At 39.4% G+C, this 12,660-nt stretch overlaps 1 protein-coding gene across 4 annotated transcripts in view; it reads left to right on the plus strand.

Moving 5' to 3' along the window:
- The first annotated feature begins 1,830 nt into the window (after positions 1–1,830).
- ETV1 (ETS variant transcription factor 1) overlaps positions 1,831–12,660 on the plus strand; it is a 66,971-nt gene continuing 56,141 nt past the window's right edge. The window contains exons 1-4 of one of the 4 annotated variants that reach the window (XM_072854208.1): positions 1,831–1,965; positions 3,019–3,152; positions 3,928–4,015; positions 5,795–5,842. In XM_072854208.1, coding sequence (XP_072710309.1) covers positions 3,108–3,152; positions 3,928–4,015; positions 5,795–5,842 — 181 coding nt within the window. In that variant the 5' untranslated portion in view covers positions 1,831–1,965; positions 3,019–3,107. Of the gene's footprint in view, positions 1,966–2,330; positions 2,480–2,687; positions 2,879–3,018; positions 3,153–3,927; positions 4,016–5,794; positions 5,843–6,093; positions 6,371–12,660 lie in introns of those variants that run through there. The other 3 variants (XM_072854205.1, XM_072854206.1, XM_072854209.1) reach the window with 3 other exon arrangements.

A 12,660-nucleotide genomic window follows, 5' to 3' on the forward strand; every position in this document is an offset into this window, starting at 1 on the left:
ATGAAGTTTCCCTGAGTACCACTCAGCACAGTGGATGAACAGAGAGGAGGATAAAGAGGGCTTCAAAATAGCTTTACTCTTCCTTTCCTCCCCAGCATGTGTGAAAGGGCCAGAAAGGGGGAGGAGGGGAAGGAAGAGGCATGTGGTGTGAGGAGTAACAGCAAGCAATAAAGCCTGTCTCCTGCCAGGACACCTTTAATGCACGGCTTCTCTTGGAGTTACAGCCCAACTGGGAGCACGGAGAGCTCAGCTGTTGCAGGGTGCTGACCTCCTCTGTCTCGGTAAACCAGGGTGCCAAACCTGTGGCCATGGCGGTGTGTGTGCTGGAAGGCGGCCATGGTGGTGTGCCAGCAGCCTGTGAGGTGCAGGCTATGGTGTAGGGAAGCACAAGATGGGATCCAGCGGTGCAAATTTCATAGCGGGTACCTAATGACTGATGGGTCTGAGGTCCCTCAGAAACTTCAGTTGGGGCTGGTTTAATTAGCTTGTCAGACTGACACACCAACAATTTTTAGTTGGGCCAATCCATCACAGATTTTGGTTTAGAAAGAGTACACAGTGAACTCTGGCGCTTCAGGAGCTGGTTGACGAGCTGGTCAGCAGGGTGGGATGGATGACTGGAGACAGTAGCTTCATCAGTTCTGCTGGTCCATGGGTTAAAGTGGCCACATGCTCCCCAGGGACAGACCTGTAGTCATAGCCTTCCCACAAGGCCCTCATCCCTGGCTTGGCAGCTGCTCTATTCTGGGTATGGGTATAAATAAGAAAATGATGGCCTCATTATCCAGGAAATTTCATTTTTATACCTGGAGCATTTGGTAGAGTTTTATCCCCCTATTATATAACAGAAGCAGCTTACAGGAGCAGCAAGTCAGAGACTTGGCCAAGAACACAATAAAATGATTATAGGTTTATACAACATTTAGAATATCATTACTTTCTTGTAATTCCAGGTGTGCTGGGGTGCATGTGTGGAAACAGAAGCAGCAAGAACACAGAAAACAAGCTGCTGCTGGTGGACATTTTCCCTGGCATGGCAGTCTGGGAGGGACAGAAGTGGCAGAAACATGGTGCTTCCCTCTTCCTTGGCTGGACAGGACAAGTAGCAAGTGAGTATGAATAGTGAGATCAGAAAGGAGGAGAAATCTTAAAAAAAAAAAAAAAAAAAAAAAAGGTTGTGGCAGAAGGTAATATGCTCCAAAATAGAGTGTAGTGAAACAACTGTAATTTTCAAAACAAAGTAGTATGGAAGAAGTAACTTGAATATTGTTAATACCGCTGCAGGCAATTTATGCAAAAGCAGGTTTCTTCAGTTGCCTTTACACCCTTAGCTATAAAGAAAACCCTCAGAAAGGGCTGAGGGTAAAGTTGGACTTGCTAGCTTGGGGCTCTGCCTGTTAATTGTTGAACTACATCAGATCATAAAAATCTGAAACTTCGTATCTCGCAGCAAGACAGTGTCATGAATACCTAAATTTACCACCTGATTCCTGCGATACCTGGAATTCAGTGCTCAAAGAGAGGACAAATATAGCTGCTATATGAAACCACACAATCCGCTCTGGTGCATTTTGGCAGTTCAGAAAAAGCAGAGTTTTTGGACACAGCCCTCCAACAGCCACTCTATACAGAGAAAAGAAAGCTCACTTTCTTTGAGAAGTCCTCAGAAATCCTGAGCTTGATAGGTCCTGGCACCACTGCACCAAAAAAAAAACTAGATCCGGTGCCTCGATGCTGCCAAATTCTGTCCACAAAACCTAGAAATTATGTCATCATAGTAGAAATAACAATCGCTTTCTATGATTCAGCTAAAAAAAAAAAAGCAACCATCCTGGGATGCCACCAGATCCTGACGGAGCGGTGCAAAGTCTCCGCCGATGTGGCGTGAGCCTCTCGCCGCGCTCACCTCTTCCTCACCTCTGGGCTCCCGCGAAGTTTTGCGGGACTGCTCTGCCATCAGAAAAGGCGCGTGTGTGTTGCTTTGCTTTTCGGAGTCAGCGAGGCTAAACTTTTTCATTTTTTAAATCAAATTATGGGGGAGGGGGGGGGGTTGCCCTGCCACACGGGGGGTGTAGGGGACATGGTGTGCCCGCAGCAGGATCCCGGGATCAGCGTGGCGGCACCGCCGCGCATCCGAGTTGCGGTTCCCGGTCCCCCCCACCCCCGGCAGAGGAGCCGAGGGGAGAGCGGAGACTCGCCCCCCGCGTCGGCAGCGGGGCCGGGGCGGGGGGCGCCGGGGCCGGGGCCGGGGCGGGCGGGCGGCGCGGCGATCCGGCGGGGGGCGCGGGGAGCCAATGGGCGGCGGGGATCCGCCGGCGCGGCTCGGGGGCCCCTGGAGGAGGAGGAGAGGAAAAACCACGGGACTGAGCTCTGTCAGTGGCGCTCGCTGCTTCCAAGGGGGAAGTGCCGGGGAATAATTAATGTTTTTATTAAATTTGGAGGGAATTTTTTGCAGCCGATCGCCGCGCGTGGCCTTCAGGTGGGTCTTCCCCGCAACTTTGTCCGCCGCTCCGCAGGATTGCGTGGTGGTGGGCTGCCAAACCGGTCCTGGGGGGAGAAGGTGGCTCGGTGCGTGTGGTGTGGGGGTGTGGGGGGTGGGGTGGGTGCGTGCGCGTGTGTGTGTGTGTGTGTGTGTGTGTGCGTGGCTGTGGCTGGCGGGCGCTGCCGCCGCCGCCGCTGCCGTGAGGTGCGCGGCGAGCCCCGCCGTTCGCCATTACGAGTTGAGCACACGTTTGCGAGAGTCGGGGCTGCCACTTGCGCGGATCGCCCGGGGGATACGGCGGGGAGTGTAAATAAAACCCTGCCTCTCGCCTTGCTTTCTGCTGCTGCCTGGAAGTGCTTTTGCTCCGTGTTTTCCTGGCAGAAGCGTGTAGCCCAGGTGAAGGCAGAGAAGGGAGGGTTGTTTTTATGAATGGGACTCTTTGAGGTTAATTAGCTATGCAAATTCAAGTAGTTCATTCATGATTTTTTTTTTTTTTTTTTTTTTAAATCTAAAAGCCATCTTGTATTCCCCTCTAGGCTGATTGGAGTCCAGATCCCGAGGAAATCTCCAGATCAAATGCCCAGTAAATAAAAGACTGAGCAAAGACTTGTGGAAGAGCTGCAGAATGGATGGATTTTATGACCAGCAAGTGCCTTACATGGTCACCAATGTGAGTGATCAGTTCAAAGTTGGTGTTTATAAACTTGACTCCGACTTATTTCTGTGGGGGAGTTTTGCAGCCAGAGTATCGGCTTTGTTACCGCTGTAAGGGCGACTCTTCATCTGGGAGCTTTGCCTGCAAGATGAGCCTATCTTCTTAGTTATTTCAATAAAGCATCATGTTCTTTTAAAGACAGTTTTGGGATGATTAAAAAATCATGCATATGATTAGCGGATGAGAGAGGCAAGAGCAGCAACAGCTGCATTCAAAGTTTCTGGCTGCGTTTGCCTGCAATGCTCAGAAGAATGAAGTTGAGGCAAACGTTAACATTTTTTTTTTTTTTTTTTCTTTCAGGACTGTGCAAACAATGTTATAAGTAACACAGGGAAACAAAGCAGTCTGTTATAATCTCATATCTGGGTTCTGCGTAGCTTATGCAGAGGGGATTTATGTTCTATTGTGTAGGTTTGTGTACTTTAGATGCTAAAAATACATGGTTGGTATTGTGTTGCTGCTTGAACACATTATATATGTATCTGTACAAATAGATGTCTACATAAATAGATAGAAATGTGTTGCATTTAGACACAGGAATCTTTTGGAGGATGTTAGGTGCTCAGCAATATCTTTTGCTAGAAATTGGAGGCTGCAAGCCAATCATTTCCCTGTTTGAAAATGTGAAGAATTCATGTCAGCTTTGAGTATTCTTGATTAAATGAAAAAAAAAAAAACAACAAACCAAAACCCTCAGATTTCTGAAGTAACTGATCTTTCCTGTTTATAGAATCCGCGTGGGAGAAACTGTAATGAGAGACCGACAAATGTCAGGAAAAGAAAATTCATTAACAGAGACCTGGCTCATGATTCAGAAGGTGAGGGCTTGTTCCCCCTGCCCCCCCCCCCCCCCCTTACTAATGTAGAGAAGCTTTTTGAGAGCTATTTATTTATTTATTTTGGAGATAAATATATCAAGATCAATCTGAATAAACAAGACAAGAACATTGCATTTACTACTGCAAAACAAACTGGCAAAGGCAATAAACTGATAAAGTTGATATTCTTTCCTTGACTTACCCTGTTGCATTTTAGGTGCTGCTGCACATGTGGCACATGGATGTTATGCACTGAGGCCAAGCCTTTGCAGCATCTGACACAAGTCATGGCACCTGGCTTTTTCACCTTCAGGCCTCTTGAGATTCAGGGCTTTCCTTATTCCTCCCATCTTTTAATATCCTTTTCACTGGTGTGTGTTCACTGGTGGTAGCAGGAGCGAGAATGCTGGTGTAGAGACTGTTGGTTTTTACTCTAGCTTTACTGTAGAGCTAGTAGTCAGGCTCCTAGTGTCTGGTAGCCTGTTTCTATTGCTGTGTAACGCTGGTAGGGTTAAAAATCCTGGGAAATTTGGTTAAGTCTAGAGCAGATGGTGTTTTGGAGGGCCAAAGATTTGTAACTTAGTCCCATCAGTAGCCACTCACATGATTGTAGCTTGAGAACTGTAGTCTAGCAATAGCTGTTAACACTTCTTTAGGTTACAAGGTCAGTATAGATGCTACGCCTACACCCCTGTAAGTATGTAAGACATATAGGAAGGTATATAGGGGCCCACAACTTACCTCTATATAAATCTTATCAGGGTAAGGACACATTGATACACTTTTCAAAATCCCTACTTACTTGTTTGGAAAAGTTTATTCTAGGGTAGATCGAAAAGAAAACAACTTTCTGATTTTCAGTTAAATGATTTCCCAACATGAACATGAGGTATCAGTCCACAGGATAAATGAATAGCCTCTGTCATTTAAGTGTATGTAAATAGTTATCTGTCAGCATTCATAAAAGAGGAAGTCTCTCTCAAAATACAGTAAATTAAAAATAAACCATTTGTCAGTTCAAATATCCTACTTAGTCTAGCAAATGGAATTTTCATAACTGAGTTTCTGAGCTTTGCAAGTAAGCTGAATGCTGCTCTGGTTTACACCCATTACAAGCAATTGATTTCAGTGAATTGCAGAAAAAGATAAGCTGCTGCAAAACTCAGTCCATGGAGAAAGTGGTTTCACTTTAAAGAAGTACAGTGAGTACAGCACAGAGGAAATAGTGGTGATTCTCTTGTCATACAAAGTAAAACATAAGGGGAAGTACAAAAGATTTCCCACTTCTGTTTGCTATTGCAGCATCTCAGATCTTTGCTTCACAATTTTTATATGATAGTTACAACCCTACTAATAAAAATACCCAGTCATTGCTCAGGCAGAACTCCCGCTGAAGTCCGAGAGAGCTTTATCTGGGGCAGATACTGCAGGAGGAGGCCTGAATTGTATAAGGAGAAATAGTTCACCTGTAAGAAAGATTATAATTTATAACTTTTCTGTGTATTGCTGAATGAGCCTTTTATACTATAGAGCTTGGTTAAGATTCTGGCTATTGTTTCAAGAGTTGATAAAATAATATAGTAAGTACTTCTTTTTTATTAATAGGTGTAGAAAAATCATTAACTGTAACCTGAAAATACCTACTTTGTCTGTACGTTTGACTGCCAAAATAGAATTCACGTACATTGTTCTTCGAGAAAAATATATTTTAAAACATATTTTAATCTTATGAAGAGATTAAAGGTGTGAGCTTTTATCCATGTTTTCATCTTTTTGCAGAACTCTTTCAAGATCTGAGCCAATTACAGGAGACATGGCTTGCAGAAGGTAAGGGAAAAAACTGCTTGTAAAAAGAGGAAAAACAACTCTGGAGGGGAAAGAAGGAAAAAAAAAAAAGTCCTGAACTTGCTGTCTTAATGTTCAGCCCAATTAATTGAGCTCTAAAAGAGCCACCTCATGTGTCATGCATACATTAGAGCCTCTGATGAGTTTGTCTTTGGGGACTCTGGGGCTGCTCTACCCAGTGTCATCACAAATTACCAGGAGAAATTGCTTCCAGCTCACAATCACATCTGCTTTTGGCAAGAACTAATGCACCAAGACTTCAAGTTCTAAGCCTCTGTTCAGATTTTAATTGCAATTGATCAGGTTTATATTATTGTACCTCGAGAGACTACATACAGCCAGAACTGGGCTTGCTGTTTCCTTTAAAGCAGCACATATAATTATTTGGTGTTCTGGTGGAGTACTTTTCTGATGGCAGAAATTAGTTTCTCTGGGTTCATCGGGACGGGATGCTTCAAGATTTAAGTGCAAGTGTCTTCTTTCCACCTTGTTCACAACACAGAACATTAGGTGTGTATGGAATACTTAAAAAGTACTATTTCTTTTTTTTTTTTTTTTTTTTTTTTTCCAGAAACCTTTAAATATTTTGCATGTTATTTTTATCTTCATATTTGTAGTTGTGAGATTGTGTACTGGGTGATTAGAAAACTGGCATCGGTCTGTTTTATACCTGCTTGTGCTTTTAAGTATTTCAAATAATCTTGCAGAGCACATTCTACTGAAGAGAAAAGGTTTAAGAACAGTAATGTAGAAATCTGAATTTAGAGTAGCTGTTGAGAGATTCATTTAACAATAACAAAAAATGAGCTGCTGCGTTAAGAGAACTTTAACAAAATGCAGGGTAGCTTTCTGCTTGTTGAAGTGTATTTGTTCTCTTCAGCAATATTTTCTGATTTTTTTCTTTGATATTTACAATACTGTTTATTTCAAGAGTAATGATTTTTATGCATTGTCTATTCTTAATATTTCTGGTTGAAATTTTTATGTAAACTTCTGCATCTGAAAGAAACATGATTTTGATGCAAGTTAACATAATCTCTCCAAATTTATCCTGATTTAAATGAATGTGAGTATTCACATATGTTTAATTTTTATCATGTACTGGGCTATGCACAGTTGTTTATAGAATAGATGTTATGATTTTTTGGGAAAGGAGGAATGTTGAGGTGAACTGCTTGCTGCTGGGTTTCATAGAAAGAGAGAAATACTGCTGATGACTACTTGCCTACATACTGATTTTAACAGCTTTAGAGTTAGTCAAGTTCGTAACCTACAAGTAAGTTGTGGGGTATTGTTTATTTTGCTGACATTTTTATTCTCCTAGCATTATTTTTAGCACGTGGCTATTCTGTATATTATCAGAAAGTCCTCTTTAAATTAATGGATCAGAGCATATATTTTTATGAATTAATATGTTTTTTTCCTAATCATTGAAAACAGGATGTCCTGTACTAAGATCATTTTTTGTAGTATAATGATCAGATACAACTGTAACTGTCTCCCTGTGGTAATTTTCCTAAGGATCTCTTTATTTTGTATCATCTCATTCATTCTAACAAGCCAGAAGTATGTTAAAACACTACTCAAAAGATACTATTTTTTGATGGAGAGGAGAACTTTTAGTTTGATTTTTCACTGGCATGGATGTTTTTGTTTCTGAAAATGATTACATTTCTTTGATCATAAGTCAGAAAAATACAGGCAGATTCATAATGCATGTGCAGATAATAATGTAAGTTTGAAAAATAATATGGAATGTAAAACTGATTTAATCATTTCTGTAGGTACATAAATTACTGTAATGGCAATTTTTATTCTGGAGGCACTGCTTATTTTAGACTAGAATGAATTGTTTGAAAGCCTTTTTTTCTCTTTAGCTGAGTCTATTTCACTTAATAAATTTAGGTAGGTTTTGAGAGAGAAAGGTGTCTAGTCCTGTGTCACTAGGTTGAGGAACCTTTGTAAAAGCAGATAGCATCATCTGGTAAGTATTTAAAAATGAAAAGAAAAAAAGTTGCCTTTTCATGTAGCAGGGGATAATAAAGCTAAATAATGTTATAATTATATTTTTCCATGGCATATTACAAATAAATATTACAGATTTTTCAGTGTTCTAGAAATATTTTAAGAAATCTTTGTGCTTCAGGCCATGCCATGGTTTTAGCTGTTCCATAAAACACAAACTTTGCACAGCTTTTCTAAAGGCTAAACTAAAACTGAAATAAAAAGTCAAGATGAGAAAATCAAATATTGAGCTATTAACTTGATCCCAAATTTTTATTAAAAAACCCCACCCAGACCACCTTTTGGTAGTCTTTATAATATACTAGTGTTTGAGGATATTGTAGCTCTGCTCAAATGTCTACATGATTGAGCTTAGCCAGGAAACAGATTTTGAAATTAGGCTTGTTTACCCATTGCTAGATGTGTCCATTTATGTTCTTCTGGACCTTCACAGGCTAGAAGTCTGCCAATTTGGCAGCATCAGTAATGTTTACATATTTCTTTTCATAATGCTCTGGAGCCAGGGAAATGACCATGAAATTTTAAAACATCTTGACCCTTTTTTAAGAAAAGCAGTGGCAGCTGACCAGGTTTCTCCCATGAGTTCAGATCCCCACTGGGGAGTAACCAGGTCAAAAATCTACTTATTAGTTAGTAGAAGAAAGTGAGTTGCATTCTATGACACACAAAAAATGCTTGTGGATTTTTTTTGGTTTGCTTTTCCTGAAGCTGTCCTTACTACATCGCATATTTAACCTGGAAATTTTTACAGTTAGTGTCACCTGTGACAAGTTGGTCGTAAACAAGTAAACACAAAAGAAATGTGTCCTTTTCAGATTGAAAATGGTGGGAGGTTCACATGTATTAAAGAGGTAATCCAAAATGTAAACAATTCAGTAACCTCTTTAATATTTTATTACTCCATAATTAACAAGCTGAATACTCCTTACAGAAAACTTACAAATGTATTCCACTAGCTGCATACTAGATTTTTATGGAAATGAGTTTTGCTTCTTACCCTGTGTAGTATTAAATATGTAGGAAAGAATCTAAATTATTTTAATGTAAAACTTACTCTGAATAAGTTTCCCTCATGTCAATTGTTTTTCAGGACAGAAGATAGATTATAACTGTTTCCTGATGCCAGAAATTGAAAGTGGGAAGCCTTTAATAATTGTTTCAACCTTCAGACTTGAAAGGAAATAGTTAAAATTGCCTATTGCTAACCAAGGCAAATATTATTCAGAAATTATCTTTTGTTTTATATTTAAATAACTTGATGGCAACATTTTGTCATGATAATATTATGAAATGACTTTATTGATTCTGTATGTTTGGAATCAGATTGGTTTTGGCAGATAGCAATTGTTCGGTGACTTGAAAAAAATGGTTAAAATATTAATCTAATGTTATCTCATCATGGTAGCTGTTACTTCTTATTCTGGAATACAAAGAAGAGAAAGAACAAATTCTTAGTGAGTAAAAGTATCGTTTCCATTGTGAAAGCATTTGGTTTTGGGGGAATAATAGATTAACAAAAACCCCAGATTTTTATTTAAAATTACTCTTTCAGATACTAGTTTCTCCTAGAGCTTGTTAAAGATACGTAAAAGGCATCCCAAGCAAAGACAAATAATGAATTTATGCGCTAGATCTGCTTCTCAGAGCAACAGATAATACGCTTCTCAGATGGTAATAAACTGAAAAATAAAATATAACGTTCTTTGGGCCACTTGAAAAAATACAAAAAGATTAAGTGAACAGTAAGTGATTTGAAATAATAGCTACAGGTAACGGGTTCATGCCTCTACTGCAGCTAAGTTGAGTGGATGGCTACTACAAGCTACCAGTATTTACAAGCCAGTTCTTGGTATCTGAAAGTAAGTTATTTCTCTCAAATAATTAAAAACCAAATTTGGAATGCACTTTAGGAAAGAAGTTTCTGCCCTCTGTTCTCCTATCATGAAGGATGCACCAGCATCACAGTGATGTCTAAGCTAGTGTTGACTTCTAGTTTATTTCTTAAATAAGGAGGTGTGGAAATGAGTAGTTTCTAGTTTTCAAAGGATCATTTTTAATTAAAGATAGTAGTAGATCTTCAAATACTAGTCTAGTTAAAGTGACTTCATTTAAATCAGTGAAGATGTGTAGCAGATTACTCTGGCTAACTAGCTTTCTTCTGCCAACAAGTTGTAAAATTTATCCAGTGTAAGGCAAATGATATGTAGCCATATTCAAGAACTATCCACATTTTTATAGGAGCAAAAATAATCAAGAAATGATTATTTAATACCTCCATGGCTGAAACCTGTCTGATGGGGACAGACATTCAAAAGCAGTGAAAAGATTTTCATTTTGGAATTTGTAATACAAAGAATAGCTGCCGCCTTTTTTTTTTTTTTTGGGGGGGGGATTCTAGTGATCTGACAGATTTGGCTTTCAGATACTCATAACTCTTGATCTTAAATACCTGTGCACAAAAAAAGGAGAAAAGTTAGATTAGGCAAAATAGGAGGGGAGGGAAGGGGTGCTCTTTTAAAAAGAAATCCAAAAGAAATAAACCCACCAGAAATCTACAAGTCTGAAAGTCTGTGTAGTAATAAACTTTTAAATGTTTTTCTTGCTTGCTGGAAAGTAAATGCCTTTTACTTTGCCTTTTCAAAGGCATACTGGGGTTTGTGAACCATGCGGGATGTAGCGAAATGTTAAATGGTAATGTTCCTTTTAAGCTCACTTTTTTCTCATTTTTAGTATAGCAGCAAATGAAGAGCAGACTCTACAAACCCATCTTCATATTCCTAGGGATTATTCACATAAGGAAGAATTTTGAGATCTGGAGCTAGTTTTGAACTGCATTTAAGTTTACTAGTCAGAGCATCTCACTTTATGTAAAAAGGGTTTTGGGTTATTTTGACAGCAAATCCAGTGCTTATGGGAAATAATATTTTTGACCATCTTTAAATTTGTCACTGTTTTGCCTTCTGAATGCTCCTTTGTTAGAAACAGTTGTTCCCGTGGAAAAAAAAACAAAAAACCAAACCACCAAAACACCCGTCTGTCCGTGTCCCGTCCCCCCATCCTCCCCCCAGCTCCTTCAGGAATACTTAAAATTTATACGATCTTTCAGATATTCAGAAGTAACAGTGAATCAAAGAAAACTCAGTAAACTCTGAAGTCTTATTTTAGCCAAAGCCAAAATACGACTGTTCATATATAATTCTCTGTCAATTTCAATTTCTTTTGTCATTTTGAATAAATCATTGATATTTTAAAATGAATTGCTCTTAGCTCTAAAAGTGAAGCTTGAGGTCAGAGAACACAGTACCGCAGGAAGTGTTCGGCTACCCAAAATAAAGTTTTAAGTGAAGCAAGGAGGTTTGCAGCTTCTTGTTTTTCTGGGAAGTTTCTGTTTTTTAACAGGAACACCTTTCCCTGGAGTGCAGCTGAGCTTTTGGAAGCAGTTTGTGATCGGGAGAAGGAAGAGTTAAATTTAAGCCCTTTATAGTTCGCTTAACTTTTCATTTATTAAATACGTTCCTCAGCAGGTCTGTGCTGCATCTTGAGACAAAGCAGTGAAATCAGAGTGTTTATGCCTAAAGTTCAAGTTTACTTTGCTGTAGCTTTCTGGAAGGGTGTGACATGAAAAGCTTGTGGTTGGGGCCACATGGTTCATGCTGGACTGTGTTTTTGTGAATGGAGGCAGAACTCCAGTTCTGACTGCTTGTCTTGAGGAATTGCTTCGGAGATCAGCTGTCTCATTCACTGGCAGAAAGAATGACTCATACATCTTCTGCCTTGTTTGGCTCCAGGTCATTGTTACAGTGGATAGAGCTGGTTTTAATTAAATATTAACTCCTTTTGTCCTGGATGCTTGTTAATGGGGACTTTTTATTTTTGTTTACTTGCAATGAAAGCAAGCTAACGGGCCCTAGTTTTAAACGTTTTTTTTTTTTTTTTCAAATTGCTTTCCCTTTGCAAAATGAGCTGTCAGTTCAGCTTTTCAAAGGCTTTTTAAAGCTCTAAAAACTACAAACAAGTATTAAGTATTTTTGTGCTGTGAATGTTTGCTTTTGGCAAACATTTTAACTCAGTAGGTAGTGAAACTGTAAAACCTAAACTGATAACATCCTCAAGATCATCATTGACATTTCTGTACACTTCCCAAATCCTCTTGAGACATTATAGCTATAATCAGAAGAAAAAGAAAACTTTTGGTAATAATCTAGACTGAGCTGGATAGCTTATGCTGCAGATATTGTCTACTTCAGGAGTTTGCGACTTGATGGCTCTGAATGTGGAATGAACTAATGTAGCTGCTTCTGCTATTAGCAGTAAAAGCCACGTGCTTAATATCCTTCAAAACCTTTTATTAGTCTTTTGGAATATACTTGCCTTCTCAAACCCCCATAATTAAGTAGCTCAGGGAAATATTCTCATTCAGGTAGATGATAATTTCAGATATCTTTTTCAATTTTCCTCTGAATTGCAAAGTAAAAAGAAATAGTTTTGGTGATTTATGCATTGTGTCTTGTGTTGAGTATGTTAACAGAAGACCAATGAAGATTTTATGGCAGCCTTGCTAAATTGCAGTATTTGTGAATAAAAGAAAAGAGGAAATGAATGGCATACGTGTATAAATGTGCAGACAGTTGCAACACTGCAAGTTACATTTTCCTTTTGGACATTCAGGTTGAAGTGTCTTTACCTGTCTTTTTAATTTGCTACAAAGTCTGCCTGTAATTATCCAAACTCAAGGTACGAAAGTCCTCTTCCCTTTGAGTAATGGGATGATGTAT

This window comes from Ciconia boyciana, chromosome 2, assembly GCF_034638445.1.
Source record: "Ciconia boyciana chromosome 2, ASM3463844v1, whole genome shotgun sequence".
Taxonomy (NCBI): Eukaryota; Metazoa; Chordata; class Aves; order Ciconiiformes; family Ciconiidae; genus Ciconia; species Ciconia boyciana.